This window comes from Pipistrellus hanaki, assembly GCF_964339955.1.
Source record: "Pipistrellus hanaki genome assembly, chromosome: 14".
Lineage (NCBI taxonomy): Eukaryota > Metazoa > Chordata > Mammalia > Chiroptera > Vespertilionidae > Pipistrellus > Pipistrellus hanaki.
Genome location: NC_140516.1, coordinates 47454895 through 47477420, shown reverse-complemented (window position 1 = coordinate 47477420; position 22526 = coordinate 47454895). Strand labels below are relative to the sequence as shown.

The 22526-nt window shown below is 36.9% G+C and overlaps 1 protein-coding gene across 1 annotated transcript in view; it reads right to left on the bottom strand.

The window, feature by feature from the left end:
• ATRNL1 (attractin like 1) overlaps window positions 1–22526 on the bottom strand; it is a 408799-nt gene that overhangs the window by 164407 nt on the left and 221866 nt on the right. The window contains exon 27 of the mRNA XM_084903569.1: window positions 96–203. Coding sequence (XP_084759695.1) covers window positions 96–203 — 108 coding nt within the window. The remainder of the gene's footprint in view (window positions 1–95; window positions 204–22526) is intronic.

The following is a 22526-nucleotide window of genomic DNA, read 5'->3' as shown; positions in this document are numbered from 1 at the left end:
ATCAGACTCCTTTGGCTGCAGGAGCAGATGCAGATGAGAGAAGAGATATAAATATGCAAATCACAGCGGCCCCCTTTCAGCACCACCGTTCCTACCTCTAATGGCCCTCGCAGAATGTCTGCTTGCTCAGCTCCCACTTCCAGGGCTACGTCCACAGAAGCAAAGGGACGGCTGGCCATCTGCTGTCGTTCTCGAAGCAGTTGCTGGAGAGAGTTAAAAGTGATTTGTTTTAAAATAGGTTTACACATATCACATTCGACAGTACCTTGTTCTATTTTTAACAAAGGGCAGTCAACATTTAAAAACCAGCTAATGCACATATTCATATCCAATCACTCTACATGAAAATTGTTTTTTCTCCGTGGCCTGGGTTATATGCCATAGAGACTTTCAGTGAATGGCCTGCAATGAATGGCCTGCAATGAACTTCTCCCCGACCTCCATCCTGCAGCCCTAATGAAATGTGCTCAAAAGCATTTTGAAAACTTCCAGGAAGAGGCGTTACTTAAGTGAGAAGTGCTATTAGGATAATGGCTAAGCCAAGTTTCTCCCGTTCTAACTCATGCTTTTGTCTGAGCTGAAAGCAAATAACAGTAAAAATGTTTAAGGAAAGTTAATGAAAAGTTGTGAGAATGCGTTCATAGAGATGAAAGGAACGTATGCCTTCCAAGACTAAGCCTGGTAAGTCAGCAAGGTCCCCAGTCCATTGCTAAGGAACCAGCAGTAGTTGCTGGCAACATTTACAACTTTATTCAAAGCTCTATGCTCATGGTATGAAATGAGGGATGAGGAGTGTGTGCCAGGGCTTCACCCCCAGATATTGGTTTCTTTCCCCATTTGCCTATCCTGGGCTTTGGCCAAGCTAACACCAATAAACTAGCCAGTCCCAACCAATGTTCAAGCAAATTTATATTTCTGCCTCTCCTTGTAGTTATAATATTCATTAGGTCATGATAAGAAAAAATTGATGACTGGCACAAGATATTGCAAATTGTGCCCTTCTTATTCTATACAACTAATACAACTATTATTAAATATTAAAAGTGGAGGAGCAATGCAATTAAATACTCTTTCACATGAGTAGAAAACGGTATCGCTGAAGAAAGGCAAAATCCTTGAACACAATGAAGGGCTTCATCATTCACCGCGATCTTTTAAAATTCACTGGCATTAACTTAAAATGCTAACTAGTCTCCGAATGTCCATGTACAGAGTACTGAAATGCATCATTCATAAGATCCCCTTTCAGATGATGAAGGGATGCAAGGCAACGCCCGATGGCAGTTCATTATTTAAGATTTTGTTCTAACACTCGTGGCACAGCAGTGACTCTGGTCATGAAATGTGCAGGTAAAGTAGAACTTAAGGCCTTGCTTTGTTATTATTAAAAAGAGACCATCCACATGCCAATATGGGATAAAAATAATACAACTATTATGAATTAATAGTTTTTCTTTAAAAAAGAAGGAAGATGTACTAAAACATTTAAAGTAAACATAAATGTGATCTAAACCACCTAATTATTAGCTTTAATATAAACTCAAAATTATATTATTTAAAATACAGCTGCTAAGCAAGAAGAGTCTTATTTGTGCCTTTCTCAATGGGAGAGGCCAACTGATCTGAATATCTATGCAGAATGCAAACGTAATGTTATTTCAAACTAGAGGCCCAGTGCACAAACTCCATGCACAGGTATGGTTTCTAGCAGCTGCCTGACGGGGCCTTCCTTTCCCTGGTGGCTGCCTGCCACCACTGCTTCCTGGTCAAACTCCTGGTTGAACTCCTAGTAGAGGGGGCAATTTGCATATTAGGCTTTTATTATATAGGATACCAAGGGATACCAACTATAGAAAACACCATGCTCTCTGTCTCTGATAAAAACATAAGTGCATGCATACACACACACACACACACACATATACAATATACATAGTAACTTTCCTATAATAATATGCAAATAGCTTGGAGAAAATTGTAAATTATAATTTAGGTTTGAGAACAATTTTCTAACATTTGTATTAAAAAGTTTCTTTATTGATACTAGTTGTCCTCAGTTAACAAATGGTAGCTCATACATTACATGATTTTTAACAAAATTAACAGCTTCTGTTTCTTCATCTTACCTTCCTCCTACACTTAAAAGGTCTACAAAATACAATTAATGAATAGTCGATACCAAACTGTAATATAAATCTATAAATATTCCAAATTCACTATTTTTGACAAAAAGCTAGTTTCTGAAATCTAATATATCATTATGACCATAACATTCATAATAAAGAAAAATCAGTGACAGTCATATTTATTGTTCAACTTTTTATTTATTAGAATATAGAAGTGTTTTTTAAATTCCTGTTTGTCTTCTGAGCTTTGCTTTTCCATTATTTTTTAAGAACTGAATGCCTAGTACAGTATTCTTTATAAAGAAGAAAAAAAAAACCCCAATATTCTTGCCCAATACCTAACCCTATGGTTTGTAAACAACACACGCTAAGATAAAAAAGAAAAAGAAAACTAGGGCAGAGATGATCTGCAGTGAAGGATACAAATAAGGAATTAACCGGATAAATTTACTCCAAGGTACTCAGCAGAGGACTGGTTCAAGGACTCTAGCCAGCATACTGAGTTTCTGACTTTAGGAAATTAATGTAAATGGTCTGACTGGGAAACTTTGAGCTAATGGACTAAAATAATATAATGGGACAATATCCGCTACAAATTTCTGGCCCTTGGTATCCTCAACAATTGTCCCCCCTTTTGCTGGTTAATATCTGTATGCATTACCTCCCATTTTTTGCCCCCTTTGTGTCAAAACAAAGAAAAGATAAACAGCAGGCTTACAAGTTAAATTTTGTCTAAATTTAATATAAATACTGACAGGTGATATAGCTACACTTGATTCAGAAAGACCTGTGTTTGACTACTAGTTTGTGTACTTATTAGCTGTGTGAGCTTAACTGAATTATTGAGACCTCTCAAAGCCTCAATCTTCCCCATCTGTGAAGTGGGGACATTAACATCGCCTATACCTACTCATATGCCTCACAGGGTTGATTTGAGTCCCAGTTTCTCTATCTATTGGACCATAATCAAATGAGCTTTTAGGTTTTTCTCATGCTTATTTCCTCTGGATAAAAAAGGAAATAATAATATAAGGTTGGGACTAAGGAGATCATGCAATGGGCTGCTCAGCACAGAGGCTGGCACACTGTGAGCACTCTATGACTATTCACTGGTACAATTATTATGTCAAATTCCAAGTACTAATGCGGTCTTTCGTGATGGCACACTAATTACCTCGGCCCGTTTCCTCCAGCACCAGTGACACATTTAGCTCTCCTGGTCTCCCTTTTAACAAATGTTGCAAATTCATGTGACAGTTGGAAAATGTCATGATTGTGGTAAAATAAATTTAGATTTGGAACTGCTTTCAGCCAACTGCAACTAAGAATGATAAAAACTCAACCTAAACATTAGAAGAATATAGAGTGCTTTTTAAAGAACTTTAAAACAAAATTTATTTTGTGATTATGGTTTTTATATAAAATGAAGCCTAACATTTTCTACATCCATATAAGAAGCCATATAACAGATGATCTGTTTTATAACTAATCTGCTATTGCCAATTATTCAACAGACAAATAAAGCCAGAAGAACAAATTGATCGTAATACAATAGATAATAATCATGCTGCCATAAACTCTGTGGGAAGAAAAATTAAAAATTAAAGAGATGTTCTTAGTATCATGTTTGTTGTCCATAACTGACTTACTATTCAAACCTCTTACAAATCCTGAAATTAAAAATAAAATAAAAATCTATGCTTCCATATTAACTCTATCAAGTGTAAACATATATAATTCTCCCACTCAATATTACTACTTCAATTATTATAGCATTCTCCAAATTTCCCACTAGCCAAATTTTCAACCACCCTAAAGCCATACAAACAACTCTCTAATAGATTTTAGGATAATGATCCATAAATCTCACACACACACACACACACACACACACACACACACACACACACAACAAAATAGTAATTAACTCTGTCCCCAACTGCCTTCATATCTCCTTCCTATGTTTAGGTTCTATTCATCCTTCTCCCACTTCCAGAAGTCCTTCACCCCACCCCAAGCTTGAAGTGATTATGGTTCTTGTGAATTATTTATTAGATTAGTGTGATACTCTCTCTTTATATCTTCATGCTTCTCAGAAGTCTTTAATGCACATATCCATGTTTATTTGGTTTTTATTCCCTACAGCACATAGTTGGCAGTCAACAGTATCTGATAAATGAACAATGAATGAGAGGATTAAAGTATAAAACTCTGTATCATGTGAATGTGAGTGTATACAAGTTATGAAAAAACTAATTTTAATTATGAATTAGCCTTTAAAACCATGATATGTCCTTTATTATTTTAGAATTTATGTCTTATCCTCCAAAGTAAGTGGATATTGATTTTTTTAGGATGGGACAATTTTGTGTACCTACATCTCAAATCAACGTCAAGTTTCATATTGCTTATCATCTATCTATAGCAATACTGAGATTATAAAAGATATCAGCATAAAGTCATCATAATATAATCTTTTAAAAAATATTTTATTGATTTCAGAGAGGGAGAGGTAGAGGGATAAAAACATAATAATGACAGAGAATCATTGATTGGCTGCCTACTGGGGATTAAGCCCACAACTTGGGCATGTGCCCCTGACCAGAATCGAACCTGGACCCTTCAGTCCACAGGCTCATTCTCTATCCACTGAACCAAACCAGCCAGGACTACATTAGTATTTTTAATAAAAATTACATTCCTAATTTTTTGGAAAGGTATAAAAGGAGCAATCAAGATGATTTATTGGTACTCTTGAGTTTACATTATCAAATGAACAAAGTGTTTTAATTAGAAATTAAGCAGCATTTAATAAATAAGAGTATTTCTCTTACTAACACAAATACATTTAGAGTATTATAAATAATCAATTTGGAGGAAGTAAAGAGTAATTGCAATATATTTAATGTCATATAATTGAGAAAGTGTGAAATTCTATCATTTTCTATAACTAGATCTGCAAGGCACAGTCCTCAAACTCTTACTTAGAATATTGGCATCTTTGGCTTCTAGACTTCTAGACTGGGTTGGTTTTATAGACAATGATGCTAGTACTTTATGGGAGTGGCTTGTCATAGCATTTGCTTAGGTTACTTCAATTACTCTTTTCCAGGCTACATTTCATAAGGCTCCAGATGCCATCCAGTGAGTGCGCTGACAGATCTGGGCAAAGGGAATTGAAAACCATCTGGCAAGGATTCGCTGTTCTAGATGCCAGAAAGGTCATTTGCGATTCATGGAAAGATGTCAAACTAGCGGCTTTAACAAGAGTTTGGAGGAACTGTCACAGATGACGTTGAGGGGCTCAAGACTTCAGTGGAGGAAGTAACTGCAGATGTGGTGGAAACAGCAAGAGAACGAGAGTTAGAATTGGAGCCTGAACATGTGACGGAACTGCTCCTCTCACATTGGAACCTAATAGATGAAAAGCTGTTATGGATGAGAAAGAAAGTTTCCTGAGATGGAATATACTCCTGGTAAAGATACTGGGAACTTTGTTGAAGTGACAACAAAGAATTTAGAATATTGCATAACCTTATCAAAGCAGTAGTGGCGTTTTTTAAGAGGACTGACTCAAATCTTTAAAAATGTTTTACGGTGGGTAAATGCTATTAAACAGCATCTCATGCTACAAAAGTGTTGTTCAATATGGTAAATATCACTGTTGTCTTACTTTAAGAAATTGCCACAGCCACCCCAACCTTCAGCAACCACCACCCTGATCAGCCATCAACATCAAGGCAAGACCTTCCAACAGCAAAAGACAAGGTCTCACTGAAGGCTCAAATGATGGTTAGAATTTTTAGGAATAAAAATTCTTTTTTTTAGAGATATTGCTATTATACACTTAACAGTCTACAGCAACTTTTATACACACTGAAAAAAAAAATGGTGTTACTCATTTTATTGCGATGAACTGGGACCAAACCAAACTCACAATATCTTTGATGTATGCCTCTATTTATGTAGCCTGGATTTGAAAGCCTTATCTATTTTTTAGTGGGCAAACCTGAAGGTATGTAAAGATATTGCAGAATTTTTGGATGGTTAGATCAGGCAATTTTGAAATTAAAATTTGGATTTGGAATCCTTTCTTTGTTGACATAGATGGCATCATTGATTTAGACTTTGCCAAAGATGATCTCACTTCCGGATGAAAGAAGTCATACAGAATGGCTTCATCTAGAAGAGTCAAAAATCCAGTGACTGCTTGATACAAGACCATCCTTTCTGGTGAGCAATAGGAAATACACCAGACCACTGCAGGCAGCATTTCATTTTTATCTTTTGCACTTACTGAAATTAAAATGAAAAAGCCAAAAAATTAAATGCTTATTGCCAATTTTAAAGATTACTCTGAGCCCTTAAAAATCATAATTAATAGCACATAGATGTCATACTTATCCAACCTATTCTTACTTACATAAACAAATAAAAATATTACAGAAAAAAATTGCTATAGGAGACATGAAATTGATGGAGGACAGGGAGGCAGTGCTTTGCAGTGACCACAGACTTCTGAGGAAATTGACCTGATTCCTTGGATACTCAGTCAGCAGAGGCATGCGTCCCCCAACTCAGAAATTTAACATAGAGGAGTGTATTTCTTGCTCATAGAAAATCTTCTCTATGTACAGGTATCTCCTGTCTGGCAACTCAGCAGTATAGACTGCTTTGACCTTGAGGTTCTGCCATCTTAACCCAAGAACTGCTTGAAAGCGAATGAGGAAAAGACTCTATAAATCCTATATAAACTCCCCAATGCCTCAGACTAGAAGCGAATACTTTACTTCTCAGAAATAGTCATATGGCCCACTGAACTACACAAAGGCCAGAAACAACATGGGAACAGTGGAATGCTGGATAAATGAAACAAAGGAAGCCAGAAAAGAATATTTCAGGCAGAGGTGTCAGCAAATACTAAGTTCATGAGGCAAGTCTGAGCTTCAAGTTTTCAAGAAACAGAGAAAAGCTGAGTCTTATTGCAAGGTGGCAAGGCACAGAATTGTCAAAGGATACTTTGGTTTCAAGGTTAAGAGAAACTGGCCGGCCGGTGTGACTCAGCATTTGAGTGTTGACCCAGAAACTAAGAGGTCACCTGTTCGATTCCCTGTTGGGGAACAGGCCCAAAGTCATGGGCCTGATCCCCAGAGGGGAGCCTTCAGGAAGCAGCTGATCTCTCTTAGATGTTTCTATCTCTCTATCCCACTCCCTTTCTCTAGCTCAAAAATCAATATATTTTTTAAAGACTAAGATAAGTTAAAAAAAAAACCACATATATGATTCATCAAGCCCCAAAAGGATGCAAATGAATGCAATTCATTATTTTTTAAAAAACATAATTTCTCTTTGTATTTCTCAGAGAGTCCATTCCTATAATGAGAGAAGTAGCTTGGAACAAAAAGCCTAAAGAAATAGGCATTACTATCCAAATACAGTTATTGTAACACATAACCCAGAAAACAGCAACAGCAGTTAAGCTCAATACAATGAACCTAGCTCTCCCAATAAGTATCAAAAGGTCAATATTGTATGCAACCTTCTTTAATACAAAAGGCCAGGTGGTTGTAATTTATCTGAGCAAATCAAAATGAGCAAAAAGATGACTACTGAAAAGGTCATTTAAAAGCTACATCCCCGGGATGGATGCTTAATATATATTACCCCTCAAAGAGCAAAATGAAAAGCTCGAAAATTTCAAATTTTGAAGCTTGCACTTGAAAAAAAATTTCTCCATTTAGAATACAATACCCTCACTGTTCTATTGTGGTGTCTATTACTTTCCCAGGATAGAGGTCTAAGTTGTAAGAGACACACATGTCCTCCTTTCAGGGAGAGCAAATTAATGTATTTGACATCCAAGAGGTACACAGTGTGACCAAGTCAACCTTGATGAGTGGAAATATAAAAGCAGCTGATTACAACAGAAATGACACCATCAGAAATTTATGACTGGAGGTTCCTGTTACAATGAAACTCGGATCAATTCTTCCGCAGTTTCTCCTCCACTCCTTAAGAAGTAATTCACTCAGGAAAGATATTTTTTTCTTCCCTGATTCTGGGAATCCATACAAAGTTCAAGATTCAATCTGAACCCCAGAGCATGCTAGCTTTTAGGTTAAATTCTAAATGCAATCTTATCAGTTTAGCTTTTTCATTTAGTGTATAAGGAGTTTGTGCTGAACATTTACGAAGTTTGTGACAGTAATTTGAAAGTTCTTCAAGAGGTACTTAAGTCTTCCTGGAGACATAAATAACTCAAAAACCCGCATTTTCATCTTAATCAATATTTTTAAAATATCTCTTTCCTTTAAGGGAAATGTGATTATTTTGCTATTAGCTAATGGAGTCATTTTCAGTTCTCTGTTGAGAAACTCAAAAATGGTTCTTTTGTAAATTGTTTCTTTGTGAAACAAGACATCTTGCTAATTATACTTTTTTTAAGTCTGTATTTGGAAAGTACTTATGACGTCCATTGACTAATCAGTGTAATAGATTAATATGCAGTTATTTTTTTCAATCTTTTGCGAAAGAAGATATATATATATACATATATATATATATTAAACTAATTTCAATCCTTTTTAACATTTTAAATCCGAAGGACAGTTTAAAAGTAGCATAGATTACTCATGACTGATATAAACTGGCCTTCCCATATGCTTGTAATGGTGTGTTATGACACAAAAATCAGAATGTACGGAAGTCAATAGTCATACCAGACTCATTGGAATAACTCATTCTCGAGGTGGAAAGAACCCTAGAGATTACTTAGTTCTATTTTCCCATAAAGGAGGGTCAAAGGTGCTATGCCTTTTCTGACTGAAGACATCTAGCACCCTCAGCTATATACCTAAAGAACTACTTTTTAGCAAGGCAGTATTTCCTCCCGAAGACTTATAACACGGTTCAAAACTTCAACATACTGAATGAAACTGATATTCTTGGGCTCTTTTTGGACCATTCAAATTAAATGGAATCCTTATCATCTCATTTACTAAAATTCCTTTAAATACTACATATTTGAAGCTTTTCTCATGTCTTCAAATTAAACAATTCTAGTATCTTATAAGTTTCATTCATTATTTATGTAAATGTTCTGAGAACAAGACCAGACAGTGACATTTAAAAGATAAGAAATACAGTCCTGTCCTCTAGGTTCCAGAAGCTGACTCATAGTCTCATAAGTGGAACAAAACTGTTTCTCATGGAACACGGCTTTCCGCATTATTTCAATACCCTCTCTTAAAATATAAAATGAACACAATATTCTTCATGAGATCTGACTAATATAGAAGTTGGTAGAATTATTTCTAAATTAACATCCATTTAAAAATATATTTTGTTTCATTTTTAGAACCACTTAATCAACAATTTCAGGTCTTTTTCACATGAACTTTGATCAAAGACAAGTATTCTCTACTTAACACTTCTTCGAGTATAGTTTTTAAATTTCAGTTAAGAATGTCACATTACATTTGTTTAATTGTTCATGTTTTCTTATTGTTGTACTGTGTGTGTGTTTTGTTGTTGTTGTTGTTGTTGTTGTTTTTAATCTATTTTTCCTTGAATGCAGAATTCTCTTTGATCCTTTGAACTTCCAACTAACACAGTTATCTGGCCCCGCCTTGTCATTTGTGTTGAGCTCCTATACTTGTTGTCTGCAAACTGCGGCTCTTGAGCCACATGCAGCTCTTTGGCCCCTTGAGTGTGGCTTTTCCACAAAATACTACGGCCTGGGCGAGTCTATTTGGAAGAAGTGGCATTAGAAGAAGTTTAAGTTTAAAAATTTTGGCTCTCAAAAGAAATTTCAATCGTTGTACTGTTGATATCTGGCTCTGTTGACTAATGAGTTTGCAGACCACTGCCCTATACCATTCCCTTGACCAGGTCAATACTACTTGATGGCAAAGAATAGAATCAAGATAGTGAGTTGTCTTACTTGCTAGGAATCCAAGGCTAAACTTAAAACCCACGAAGAGAATGTCTTTTGCTTTTTATATTCCAGGGCTTCCTCCATAAAGTGATGTAAAAAAAATAGAACAGATAAGGTATATGGACTTAGGAACATTTGGTTTATTTTCACAGGTTCTATCCATATATCCACTCTGAGAGAAAATAGATCTAGGAAATTCCCTAGTTTGCAGACTAGAAGCACTTTCTCTTATTGTCAAACTCTGTGAAATCATCCTATGTCCCCTGTAAAAATTCATCCACAACACGCCCTCTTTCAGTGGAATGTGGCTTCTAGCAGATGAACACATGGACTCTAGTCCCCTACATTTATTCTGTCTTGACTTGATGCCAATTCTGTAATCTGTCTTGGGACAAAGACAGTTCATCACAGGTCATACAATGATGACGGCACACTTGCAGCTCATGTTTTGGGATCAAATAAAGTGCAGTACTCATTACAACAAATACCAAATACCATCTCTTAAACATAAATAATCTGATTCACATTTTTATTGATTAGATCCTTATACTGATATTATCTTGCACCAGTTCTCTATCTCAGGACTATCACATAACCAAAATAAGTAACTGGTATTGAACTACACATTTCAAAGCTTCTAAATTTCATCCATGTCTCTGCATGCTTCCAATGCTATTTTATCTTTTTTCTCTTAGCACAGGGTGAGTGATTCCTGGGGGAAAAGTGTAGTATATTACACTCAAGCACCTCCAGAAGGCAAGGTGTTTTGCTAAGGCTGTGGAGACTAGCATGAAACAGAGTAGAGAGCTTATCTTCCAGATGGATATTCTACTTGGAATTAAGATTTAAAATATGGAATGTTAACTTACAACAGAAGAGTTTAATGACAAAATAAGTCACAAATGCAAAAATGTGTGATCAGTTGTTAAGTGCGTGGCATAAACAAATGTTTTCAGAAAAACACAATCTGACCATGGGCTAGACTGGTAGTAAATGCCTAAAGAAGTCCGTAGGATAGAGCTGACCCTGAAAGGATGTGTAGGACTCCAATGAACCATATTATGTTCATCAAATAATAATTTGTCAGAATGACACTTTTATTTTGCAATTCTGCTTTATGAGAATGAATGGAGCCCCTCTCCTTCCACATACACATCCCTGTATAGTATTCCTTCATATTTGTCCAACTCTGTAATCACTGTTTTACTTTCTTGCCTCCTTTTTGCCGGTACTCTCTCAAACTATCTCGTCTGCCTTCCTATTCCTTTTTAGGTACAGTAACCACAGGAGATGCGTTTTTACTCTTCAAACACAAGGGAATAAGTCTGTGATATCGGAATTTGAAAAACAACTACACCTGCATCAACTATTTCTTTGACATAAGCTTTGCTCACTTACCACTGCAGCATAGAGTATTTGGACATGCAGAGTATCCAAATGTGTGACACATCAACAAATATCAAACCAATTCTACTGCTGTATTGTTAACTAAGAAAAGACCTTATATCCCTGGCAATTTGAGGGCCAAATGGGTCAAAACTTAAAAAAAAATAGATGATTGTCAAAGGAATGAATTTTTATAAGTACTATTAAAATGGACCTGAAAATTTAACTGGACTCTGCTACATTTCAACCACCTCATCTCTCCATCAATAATAAAAGTAAAGGATGGAGCATAAATTATTACTCAATCCACTGAATGCAACAGGTTTCAAAAACACATGCACGGTTCCCTTCTGAGAACTCTGAGCAAACAATTACAATTTATTTTCCTAAATCATTAACTACTGGCTTCAAAAAATGAGGTGATTAACTAAGCAAATGTTACTCGAATATAAATGTTGTATTGAACTCAAAAAAGAGAGAGACCAAATACCATTATTTTAATTCAAGTTAGAAGTTACTGTAAACTCATCAGTCTAAGTAACATATACCACAGACATTAGCAAATACACAAAACCAATAAGAGTTTAAATGCTACCCTTTAGCAATTCTCTTGCTAACATTTCAGCTTGAACTTATAATAACATTTATGATAATTTACCATAGACTGCTGACTTCAAACATTTAATTGGAAATGATGCAAACGTACCTTCAGAGAATAATATCAGCTCTGGCAAGATTTGCTTTTGTGCAAACAAAGAGGAACACCAAGTAAAATGTCATTGGAAATAATGCCCTCTTACTATAAAAAAAACAACCCTCTTAACCCTTTCAAATAAATAGTATTAACAAGAGCGCAAGAAATTATAAATGTTCAAATGTATATTATTATCTATTGATATACTTTTTATTCAAACAACTCCTTCAAGAATGTCATCTTGAAAGTGGCTGTGTCCTCATAAGGACCCTATGAAGCCAGACTCCCATTTTCTCAGGGAAAAGTAAGTCACAAAGCACACATAGAGCAGCTGAAGGTCACAAAACAACTCTAAGAGATCTATTTTTATTGTCATTGTCTTTCTTATTGTGGCATTGACAGCTCTGAGCTATTCAAAATAAGAAGCGAGGCTAGAGAACCCCAGGCTAATGGGTAAAGAGTGTTATCATCCTATAATTCCATCCTGTAAGTCCTTCCATCTTTAGAAATTATATATCCTCCCAAATGTCTATTTCCCTTTGCCATTACTGGTACAGCAGGAGGAATAATTATGGTCTTTATATCCATTTCATTATATATGTAATTTAAATAACTTGAAAGATTAATAAGGGAGATTAATCAAAGAATTTATAAGCATTTATGCCTAGCCCTTAGAGACAGACAATAAATAGACAGGGAAGGTCTGGGATGGAGTGGAGCCGGGCAAAGCATAGAAAATGGGGGACATTTGTAATAATCACAACAACATAAAATAAAAAAAAGAAAATATTTTTAATTAATTCACAAAATTAAATAAATGTCAAACTTCAGTAACATATTAAGAGGCAATTGATTTGGCCATCTTGGAAAGTTATTTGCTAACAGATATCAAGAACATGAAAAGTGCACATATCACTCAGCTGTGGTGGCTCAGTGGTTGAGCAATGGCCTGTGAACCAGGAGGTCAGAGTTTGATTCCTGGTCAGGGCACATGCCTGAGTTTCAGGTTCGATCCCCAGTGTGGGGCAAGCAGGAGGAAGCCAATCAATGATTCTCTCTCATCATTGATGTTTCTATCTCTCTCTCCCTCTCCCTTCCTCTCTGAAATTAATTTAAAAAATAAAAGTGCACATATCGGCCGGAGGTCATGGTTCGAGTCTCAGTCAGGGCATATGCTTGGGTTGCAGGCCCAATCCCCAGTGTGGGGCATGCAGGAAGCAGCCAGTCAATGATTCTCTCATATCATTGATGCCTTTCTCCACCCCCTCCCCTTTCCTCTCTGAAATAAAAATATATATATTTTATTTTTGTAAAGTACACATATCCTCTGACTTAGTAATTCCACTTTATGACTATATTAATGAAATAATCAGACATACAAGCAAGATTTATAAAGTCTTATATTAGAGGCCCAGTGCATGAATTCATGCATGTGTGGGGTGCAGCCAACCTAGCCAGGGGGAGGGGATATGGGCAGTTGGCCAGCCTGCCTGCTGGTTGAGGGGACAATTTGCATATTAGCCTTTTATTATATAGGATATACACTGAGTGGCCAGATTATTATGCATTCAGAGATCATAATAATCTGGCCACCCAGTGTAGTTCACAATAGTGAAAAATTACAGATAATCAGTTAAACAAATTGCAATATCAAAAAGGTAAAATATTACATGACCATTAAAATTATGTTTTCAAAGGATTTTTAATGACATTAGAAAACATCAAGGACATAACTTTACATGAAAAATCAAAATTATATACACATATATATTATGTATAAAATTACATATGTGATAAAAATAAAATTTGGAATGATGTTTACTTTGGGGTGTGAAATAAAGAGAGATGAAATGGGAGGGCCAATAAAATTAATAATTTGCTTTTAGTGCAAAAGAAAAAAGATCACTGTAAAAAATGATCCCAATTATATACCTATATTTACATTATCTATATCTATTTCTATACCTATATCATTATACCTAAAAGGAAATAAAAGAAAGTTTTATCTTAAGAACATTAATTTTAACTCTTTTAAATTTATATTTTTCCCAACTTTTCTATAGGAGATTCTATAAGAAATAAGGGGAATATTAGTTAGCAGAGGGCCAGTGCACAAATTTGTGCCCAGGTGGGGTCCAGCCGGCCTGTTCCCATTGGGAGATAAGGCCAGGGTAGGCAGGGGGAGGGGCCACGGGCGGTTGGCCATCCAGCCCTACCCCTTGGTCAGACTCCCCTTCGAACTCCCAGTCAAGGGGACAATTTGCATATTAGCCTTTTATTATATAAGATTATTTTGATGCCACTGAATTGGTTGAACTGTCACTATAAGAGTGTATGATTTAGAACACAAAAACTATAGAGGAATAAAGTAATAACTTCGGTTATTTTAGAAAGCTGGCTTATTTGTGCCTATTACTTTCAGGGGTCCTCAAACTTTTTAAAGTGGGGGCCAGATCACGGTCCCTCAGAGAGCTGGAGGGCCGGACTATATGAACTACTAATTCCTACTGTAACACCTTGGCTGCACTCACTGCCCAAAAAACCTGGCGGGCAGGATCAGACTCCCCTGGGGGCTGCATGTGGCCCGCGGGCCGTAGTTTGAAGACCCCTGACTTATATTATATATTACATGATACTACAGGATTAAAGTGGCAAGGTTGAGTACTTGCCTGAGATAAAAATATGGATGAAGCAAGTTCTAGGAGAAATTCTGTATAAATAATTACAGTTAAGATAATAGTCAATTAAACGATTAAGAACTAATAGTTGTCATTGTTTAATCTTAATTCTCATTATTTATATATAAAATCTTAATAAAACTTAAGAAACTTAGAAGCAATTTCTCTAAAAGCAAGTGAATATCACATTGGAAGAATGTTTTGTTAAATGGAAACATGCTTAATTATTGTGGTTAGAGCTAAAGTAGTTATCTGTTTCAGTGGCTATTACGGTAGCTCAGAGGAAAACTTAAAAAAATATGACTGTGTGTGGTCATTTCCAGCGGAAATGATCTAGATGATATCAGTCCAAAAGTCCAAGGATCTAAAACTGCATGGCACTGTAACTGACTTCAAATTGGCACACTGAACTATTTAGGCTGCAAAATTAGCTTAGATCAGGATTAAGAATTCAGTGACTAATTTTGCCATCTGGTGGTCAGTGTGATACAAATCAGATGTCTTCACTTAATGTTTCCATGTCAGAATTTTGAAGTAGAACTAAAAATGTGAGGACAATTTTGGTGCTAAATGAATTCATGTATAAAATTAGAGCCGAAACCGGATTGGCTCAGTGGATAGAGCGTCGGCCTGCAGACTGAAGGTTCCCAGGTTCGATTCCGGTCAAGGGCATGTACTTTGGTTGTGGGCACATCCCCAGTAGGGGGTGTGCAAGAGGCAGATGATCAATGATTCTCTCTCATCAATGTTTCTAACTCTCTATCCCTCTCTTCCTCTCTGTAAAAAATAAAATATATTTTTTAAATTTTTTTTTTAAAAATTAGAGACATGGCAAGTAATTTAACCTTATCTGCCTTTGGCAAGAGTGTCTTGGATATTCTGAATACTTTGTTCTTCTATGCAAATCTTGAAATAATTTTTATAGTCTATACAAAACCTGTTGCAATGGGAATGTCATTAAGCCTATATATCAATTTGAGTGGGATGTATAACTACTACACTGCATCTTCCTATCCTAAAGGTATCTCTCTCCATTCAGCTGGATCTTCATTAATGCTTGTCAATTAAGCTTTATAAAACTTTATACTTTTATAACTTTATAATTGTTACATAAAATTTTGTACATCTGTAAAAAAGTGTTCCTAAACAAGCTATATTTGTCGCTACTATAAATATTTTTAATATATTTATTTTTTGTTGCTTGATATATAAATGTGACTTTTTTGTGTAGTGCATTGGTTACGTGCTAACTATTAATACTTCTATAAATTTTCCTATGGATTCAGTAATATTTTCTATAGAATCACATAACCTGTAAACAATTTAAGATTTATTTGCTAGTGGTCTGTATATTTTTTAATTCTTTACTTGAATTATTGGACTCTCTAGAAGCACTATTATTTCAAATAAAAGTGGGAATAGAGCATCCTCGCCTCTTTATAATTTTAAGAGGCCTGCTTTGCATATTTCAGCTTGGAGTTTCATGTTTGCTGTATGTTGGACTTCCATAGATACCTTCTATCTGTTAAAGGAAACTTCTTTGCATTCCTAGTTTGCACTGATTGTTTTTTTTAATCATAAATGTGTATAATTTTCTGTATCTACTGACATAATTATATGATTTTCCTTTATAAACACTATAAACACAAATATTCAGAGGTTGCACATTTGACCAATAGTGAGAAGGGATAACCGTGGAGGTAGTTAAAGAACCCAAGGTACAGATAGATGCTCAAGGAAGAGCTCAGAACAGCAGCAGACATACCCTGCTCCTGATTTTTATCTCTGCCCTTTAACAGCCCGTGTGACTCAATCAAAGTGCTTCTTATTCCTCTTGATATTGACCTTCCCTGGTATGAGCAACACTTTTACCTGATACATTTCACTCACGCACCTGTGTTTTCGAACATAGCTAGGAAACAGGTTTCCGTTTCTTAAGAATTTATTTTCTTCCATAATCATTTTAATTTTATTGACCCTTTAATTTTCTTGGGTCTGAATCTGTCTTGTACTCCTGATAACCCAGGAGTGAAACAGGAAGGCCTTGGCTCTCTTCTGATAATCCCTCCTCACCAAGAGGAATCTAAACTCTCAGTAGGTTTCAGCTGCCAACTGCCTAGGAGATGTACTTCGCAGAGATGGCCTTTTCTCTAAAGGACTTTCCTTGTTGCCCACGTGATCTAGTGCCACTATCATTCCTCATTTACATAAACAAAAATACTAACAAGCAATCAACAACCAAAAGGAAAGCAGACACTGCCCAGGGGAGACTGTGGCTTAGGTTAGCAGTTCTATTCACATGGGGCAGCTGTGGAATGTTGGTGTTTTCGGCTGAAGTTGTATTTTTGTAAGTTGTCACTTTCTGAGTGCTCCTGCGTCTGTGTGTAACATGAGAACGCCCCTGCTTAATCTCCTGCTGAATGAAGACTCCTCTATCTCAAGTCAACTCTGCCCAGCTGCCAGTGCAATCATGAGCAGCCTCAGTGTAGCTCTGGCACTTCCGCCAAATAGTAAAAGGAGTGAGAATGTTATCTGGAAAACGTCTTATTTTTTCCCCCTTGTTTCTCCGTGTAAGCTAGCATACCCAGCTCATGGAGCAGAAAGCACAGTTCCGTGGATGTGTGCTGCGGAAGGTCTCTCTGACATAAGCTAAGGGAAGAGCAGTGGGTGGCATAGGGCTGGCAAGGGCCATTTCTGGGTAGCTGCTCTTTTTTGCTTCTACTAGTAACATTGCTCTGGACACCAGGAAGGCCGATGGCACCTCCAGGTTCTGCTGACCTCCACTGGCATGCCATATGCCAGCGGCTCCTCCCACTGAGAGGTCTGCAGGGCTCCGCTCTAGTTAGCTCTGGACTCTATCCTACTTCAAGGGCATTCAGATGCACCCAGACTCGCGATTCCTGGTGACAGAAGTCCAGTATCTCATTTGAAATTTTTTACTTAATGTTCCCCTTTTTAGAGTAGCTTATCTTCATCACATTTAAATAATTGAAATAATAGGAACTTGGTAATATCTATTCAATACATTTCTTTCTTCCCTTTTTCCCTCCCTCCCTCCTTTCCATCTTTTATAATGTTTACTCTGGTAGTATATTTAAGCTGAGTCCATTTCTCTGTTTTTTTTGCATCCACATATACAACAACTATGGAAATATCCATAAAAAAGTTAATTCCTGATTCTCTATCACTGCAGTGAATTGCTCAGTATCAATGTAACAACAGCATACATCAAAATACTCTGTCTGGAATTTTAAGCTCTACTCAGTGGGTTTCAAAAGGAAAAAGTGGGACAATTTCGAGTTGATCAATTACATCACATTAAATTAGCTTCTTTCATTGGCTTGGCTCGACAGCCTTCATCTATTTTAATTTACAACAAAAAGGACAGCCACGTACAGGATGGCAGCAATGACACCGTCAGACACAGGCTTTGTCTTCTTAGTCATAAGAACCATTAAGATGGTATTCAAGTAAAGACCTCTCACTCAAAGGAAATTTCAAAAGAGCATAAAATATAATATACCCCATCATAGATACATTCATAAAACATGATTATAATATACTTCTATACCTAGAGCACTAATACTTTTTCATTAATTAAAAAACATGCTATGCTTGTGTTGTAAAGTACCAATCCCCATTGCATGACGGAATACTACTAGTTCTTTAATATTCACCATTCTATCCCTTTGAGGACACGTATGTATTTCTCATGTAACAGGAACAATATTTTACAAAGCAATAGTGGGCATTAGTCTGCTGATAACACCAAACAAGAAGACTGAAACAGTTTTAGTTTCGTTCACTGGGATCAAGGCACCTGTAAGCAGCAGCCAAGGCGGGCTGTGCTGATTGGTCACAGGGCTCTTGGCTCTGATGCTGAATGATAAAGGCCGTGAGGTGGGGAGGCTGTTGTCATGTTACGTGGCAACTTCCACAGACACAGAAATAAAGTTCCTTTATGCTCTAGCTCAGTGGTTGGCAAACTGCGGCTCACGAGCCACATGCGGAACTTTGGCCCCTTGAGTGTGGCTCTTCCACAAAATACCATGGTCTGGGCCAGTCTGTTTTGAAGAAGTGGCATTAGAAGAAGTTTAAGTTTAAAAAAATTGGCTCTCAAAAGAAATTTCAATCATTGTCTTGTTGACATTTGGCTCTGTTGTCTAATGAGTTTGCTGACCAATGCTCTAGTTAATAGAAATCAAGAACATTTCGGGAAGAGATAGGTATAATCAGAAACAAACTGTGAGAAGATAAGCCTTGCACATTTAAAACTGAAGAAGTGATTTAAGAACTACCAGTGGGACATCTATCATAGGCCTGCACTGTCTAGGTGCTGGGCTAGGAAGGTGAATGAGATCAGTTCCAGCCTTTTAGGGATTTTGGAAAAAACCTGTTGTGACATTCATTCTACAACTATGATTGTGTTACTACTACATGGCTGGAAATATTTAGTCAACTCGTTTCTTGTTATTTTAGGAAAGGAAGTGATTAATAGAAGAAAAAAGTATCGATCAAAAACCAGTATTTTTGGATTTATTAGTTTTTCCATCGTTTAATTTGTGTGTTATATATTCCAGGCATGTGTCTTTTTGTGAAATTGATTTGGTGGTAGAGATATGGGGCTGGGGAAATAGGAGGATAAAAACGGGCAAGGCTCAGGCCCTATCTGCCTCCCCCCATTGAAGATACCAATACCCCCCTAGCCAGTTTGGCTCAGTGGATAGAATATGGGCCTGCAGACGGAAGGGTCCGGGTTTGATTCTGGTCCAGGACATGTACCTCGGTTGCAGGCTTAGTCCCCGGCCCTGGTCGGGGTGCATGTGGGAAGCAACCAATCGCTGTGTCTCTCTCACATGGATGTTTCTTGCTTTCTATCTCTCCCTCTCCCTTTCACTCTCCCTAAAAAATCAATGGAAAATATCCCCAGCTGAGGAGTAACAAAAGAAATTTTTTTAAAAAGAGAAGTTTTCTTGTATTTGTTTTATATTTAGGCTAATGAGGAATTTGGTGCTGACCAAGAGTACTGAAGCTTTTTTTTTTTTTTAAATATATTTTATTGATTTTTCACAGAGAGGAAGGGAGAGAGATAGAGAGCTAGAAATGTCGATGAGAGAGAAACATCGACCAGCTGCCTCCTGCACACCCCCCACCGGGGATGTGCCCGCAACCAATGTACATGCCCTTGACCGGAATCGAACCTGGGACCTTTCGGTCCGCAGGCCGGCGCTCTACCACTGAGCCAAATTGGCTTCAGCTGAAGCTTTTTTTTTTTTTAAAGGTAAAAAGCAATATTCTATTGAAAAATATAAACTAGTCATTGGATAAATTGATTTTTCTAGTCCAACAGATTTGCTAAATCTCAGCCAACATTTGAAATACTGAGGCATTTATAGATATTAGAGTATTGGTAATAACCTAAATTTAAGTCCAGTTTAACTTATTCCCATAATAAGTAAGATATTAAGAAATAGGTGTAGCCAAAACCGGTTTGGCTCAGTGGATAGAGCGTCGGCCTGCAGACCGAAAGGTCCCAGGTTCGATTCTAGTCAAGGGCATATACCTTAGTTGCGGGCACATCCCCAGTAGGGGGTGTGCAAGAGGCAGCTGATCGATGATTCTTTCTCATCGATGTTTCTAACTCTCTATCCCTCTCTCTTCCTCTCTATAAAAAATCAATAAAATATTAAAAAAAAAGAAATAGGTGTAAAATATTTTGAAATAAGAAGTTACCTCTCCTCTATTTAAACAGTCACAAAGACACTGCTATATATCATAAAAGCAATGGTTGATGATATACTCTTATTTGAATAAAAACCTTCCCTTTTTACTCTATTACATAGAAAAAAATTCAACTTGAAATGTATCAAATTTCAATGGATTTGCTATGAAGCAATAATGCATATATATATATATATATATATACACACACACACACACACACACACACACACACACACACACATATATATATATATATATATATATATATATGATCACAAAATGAGGTCACAAAAACACAAAATCTCTGCTTTACTCACAGATTATATCTATGGGTTAACTGATAATGTCCTGAGCATTAGGCATACACTGAAATATGAGTCAAAATGTTCTTTTCTAACATATCAACCTTTCCTACAACTATTATTTGATTTTATAACTGCTTTATAACTGCTTTCTAGGTTAAAAAAACCACTATTCTGTAAACTTCTTACGGGGCTATTTTTAAAAAGTGCTTTAACGATCTACTATCTGTTGTCAAGTAAGGCCTTCCAGGGCCCGTTGGCTCATAAACATGACCTTTACCTGTAACATCGCTAGTATGACATGTGCCTAGATTCACGGCTCCCGGCTGCAACCTGCATACTGTCAGTGCCATAGGGCAATTTACTGGAGAAGTTCCTACACTGCCTCGCGTACTGACAATCATTCCTGAACTCCAGCTTCCAGAGGAATGGAAGAATGGTTCTGGTTGCAATGAGATCCTGAGAGCGCTAAGGTCCCATCGGACACCTGTCAGCTTCACACATTATTAACCAGAGTTCAGCTACCTGGTAATAGCCAAAACTTTGCTCTACTGTTGTTGAGGGGAATGGTGTTTTCTTTTTTCAAAAAATATTTTTATTGATTTCAGAGAGGAATGGAGAGGGACAGAGAGATATAAACATCAATGAGGGGAGAGAATCATTGACTGGCTGCCTCCTGCACGCCCCACACTGGGGATTGAGCCCACAATCCAGGCACGTGCCCTGACCTGGAAATGAACTGAGATCTCCTGGTTCATAGGTCGCTGCTCAACCACTGAGCCAGCCGGCTGGGCAATAGTATCTTCCTTGTTCGGGAATTAGGAATTTAAATTATATTATTTCATTCCATTCTAGGGAAGAGTCTCAGAATGTTACAAATCAAAGATGCTTCATTGGTGAAGTTCAGAATTTTATAATCATCACCCAGTAAGGTGCTTGGATAACTTACATGCCAACTGCAATAGTCAGGGTTTCTATCACTTCTGTGAAATGTCCACTAAAAACTGGAAGATCATTTGGGTATCAAGTTTATGAGTGTGGAACTTGGATTAGAAGACTCACTTGAAAGTAACCATAAAATGAATCACATAATCTTAACTAGTTTGGCTCAGTGGATAGAGTGTCAGCCTGTTGAATTGAAAGGTCCCAGGTTCAATTCCGGTCAAGGGCATGTATCTTGGTTGCGGGCACATCCCCAGTAGAAGGTGTGCAAGAGGCAGCTGATCAATGTTTCTCTCTCATCGATGTTTTTAGTTCTCTCTCTCTCTCTCTCTCTCTCTCTCTCTCTCTCTCTCTCTCTCTCTCTCTCTCTCTCATTTAAATGAGGTCACTGTAAAAAAAATCAATAAGATATATATGTTTTAAAAATGAATCACATATTTGGTCTGTGCTGGGTTGGTCAGTTGCCTTGAATATTATTCATTTCACAAATGCTCATTTAGCATCTGCTAATGCATCATACTAGGTACTAGGAATAAAAGATTAAGAGTTTCTGCCAGTCTGACCTTACATATCAGAAATATAATTTTGTTATCACCTCAAAAACTGCAGATTAATGCAGTTGGCTCCAGCCAAACCCTGCCTCCCCCTCCCCATCCCTGCCCCATTCTTTCGTGAGGACAAAGGGCAAAGCCTTCATATTTAGAAACTGTGACTGAGTTTTTGAAATGGACATGTCTC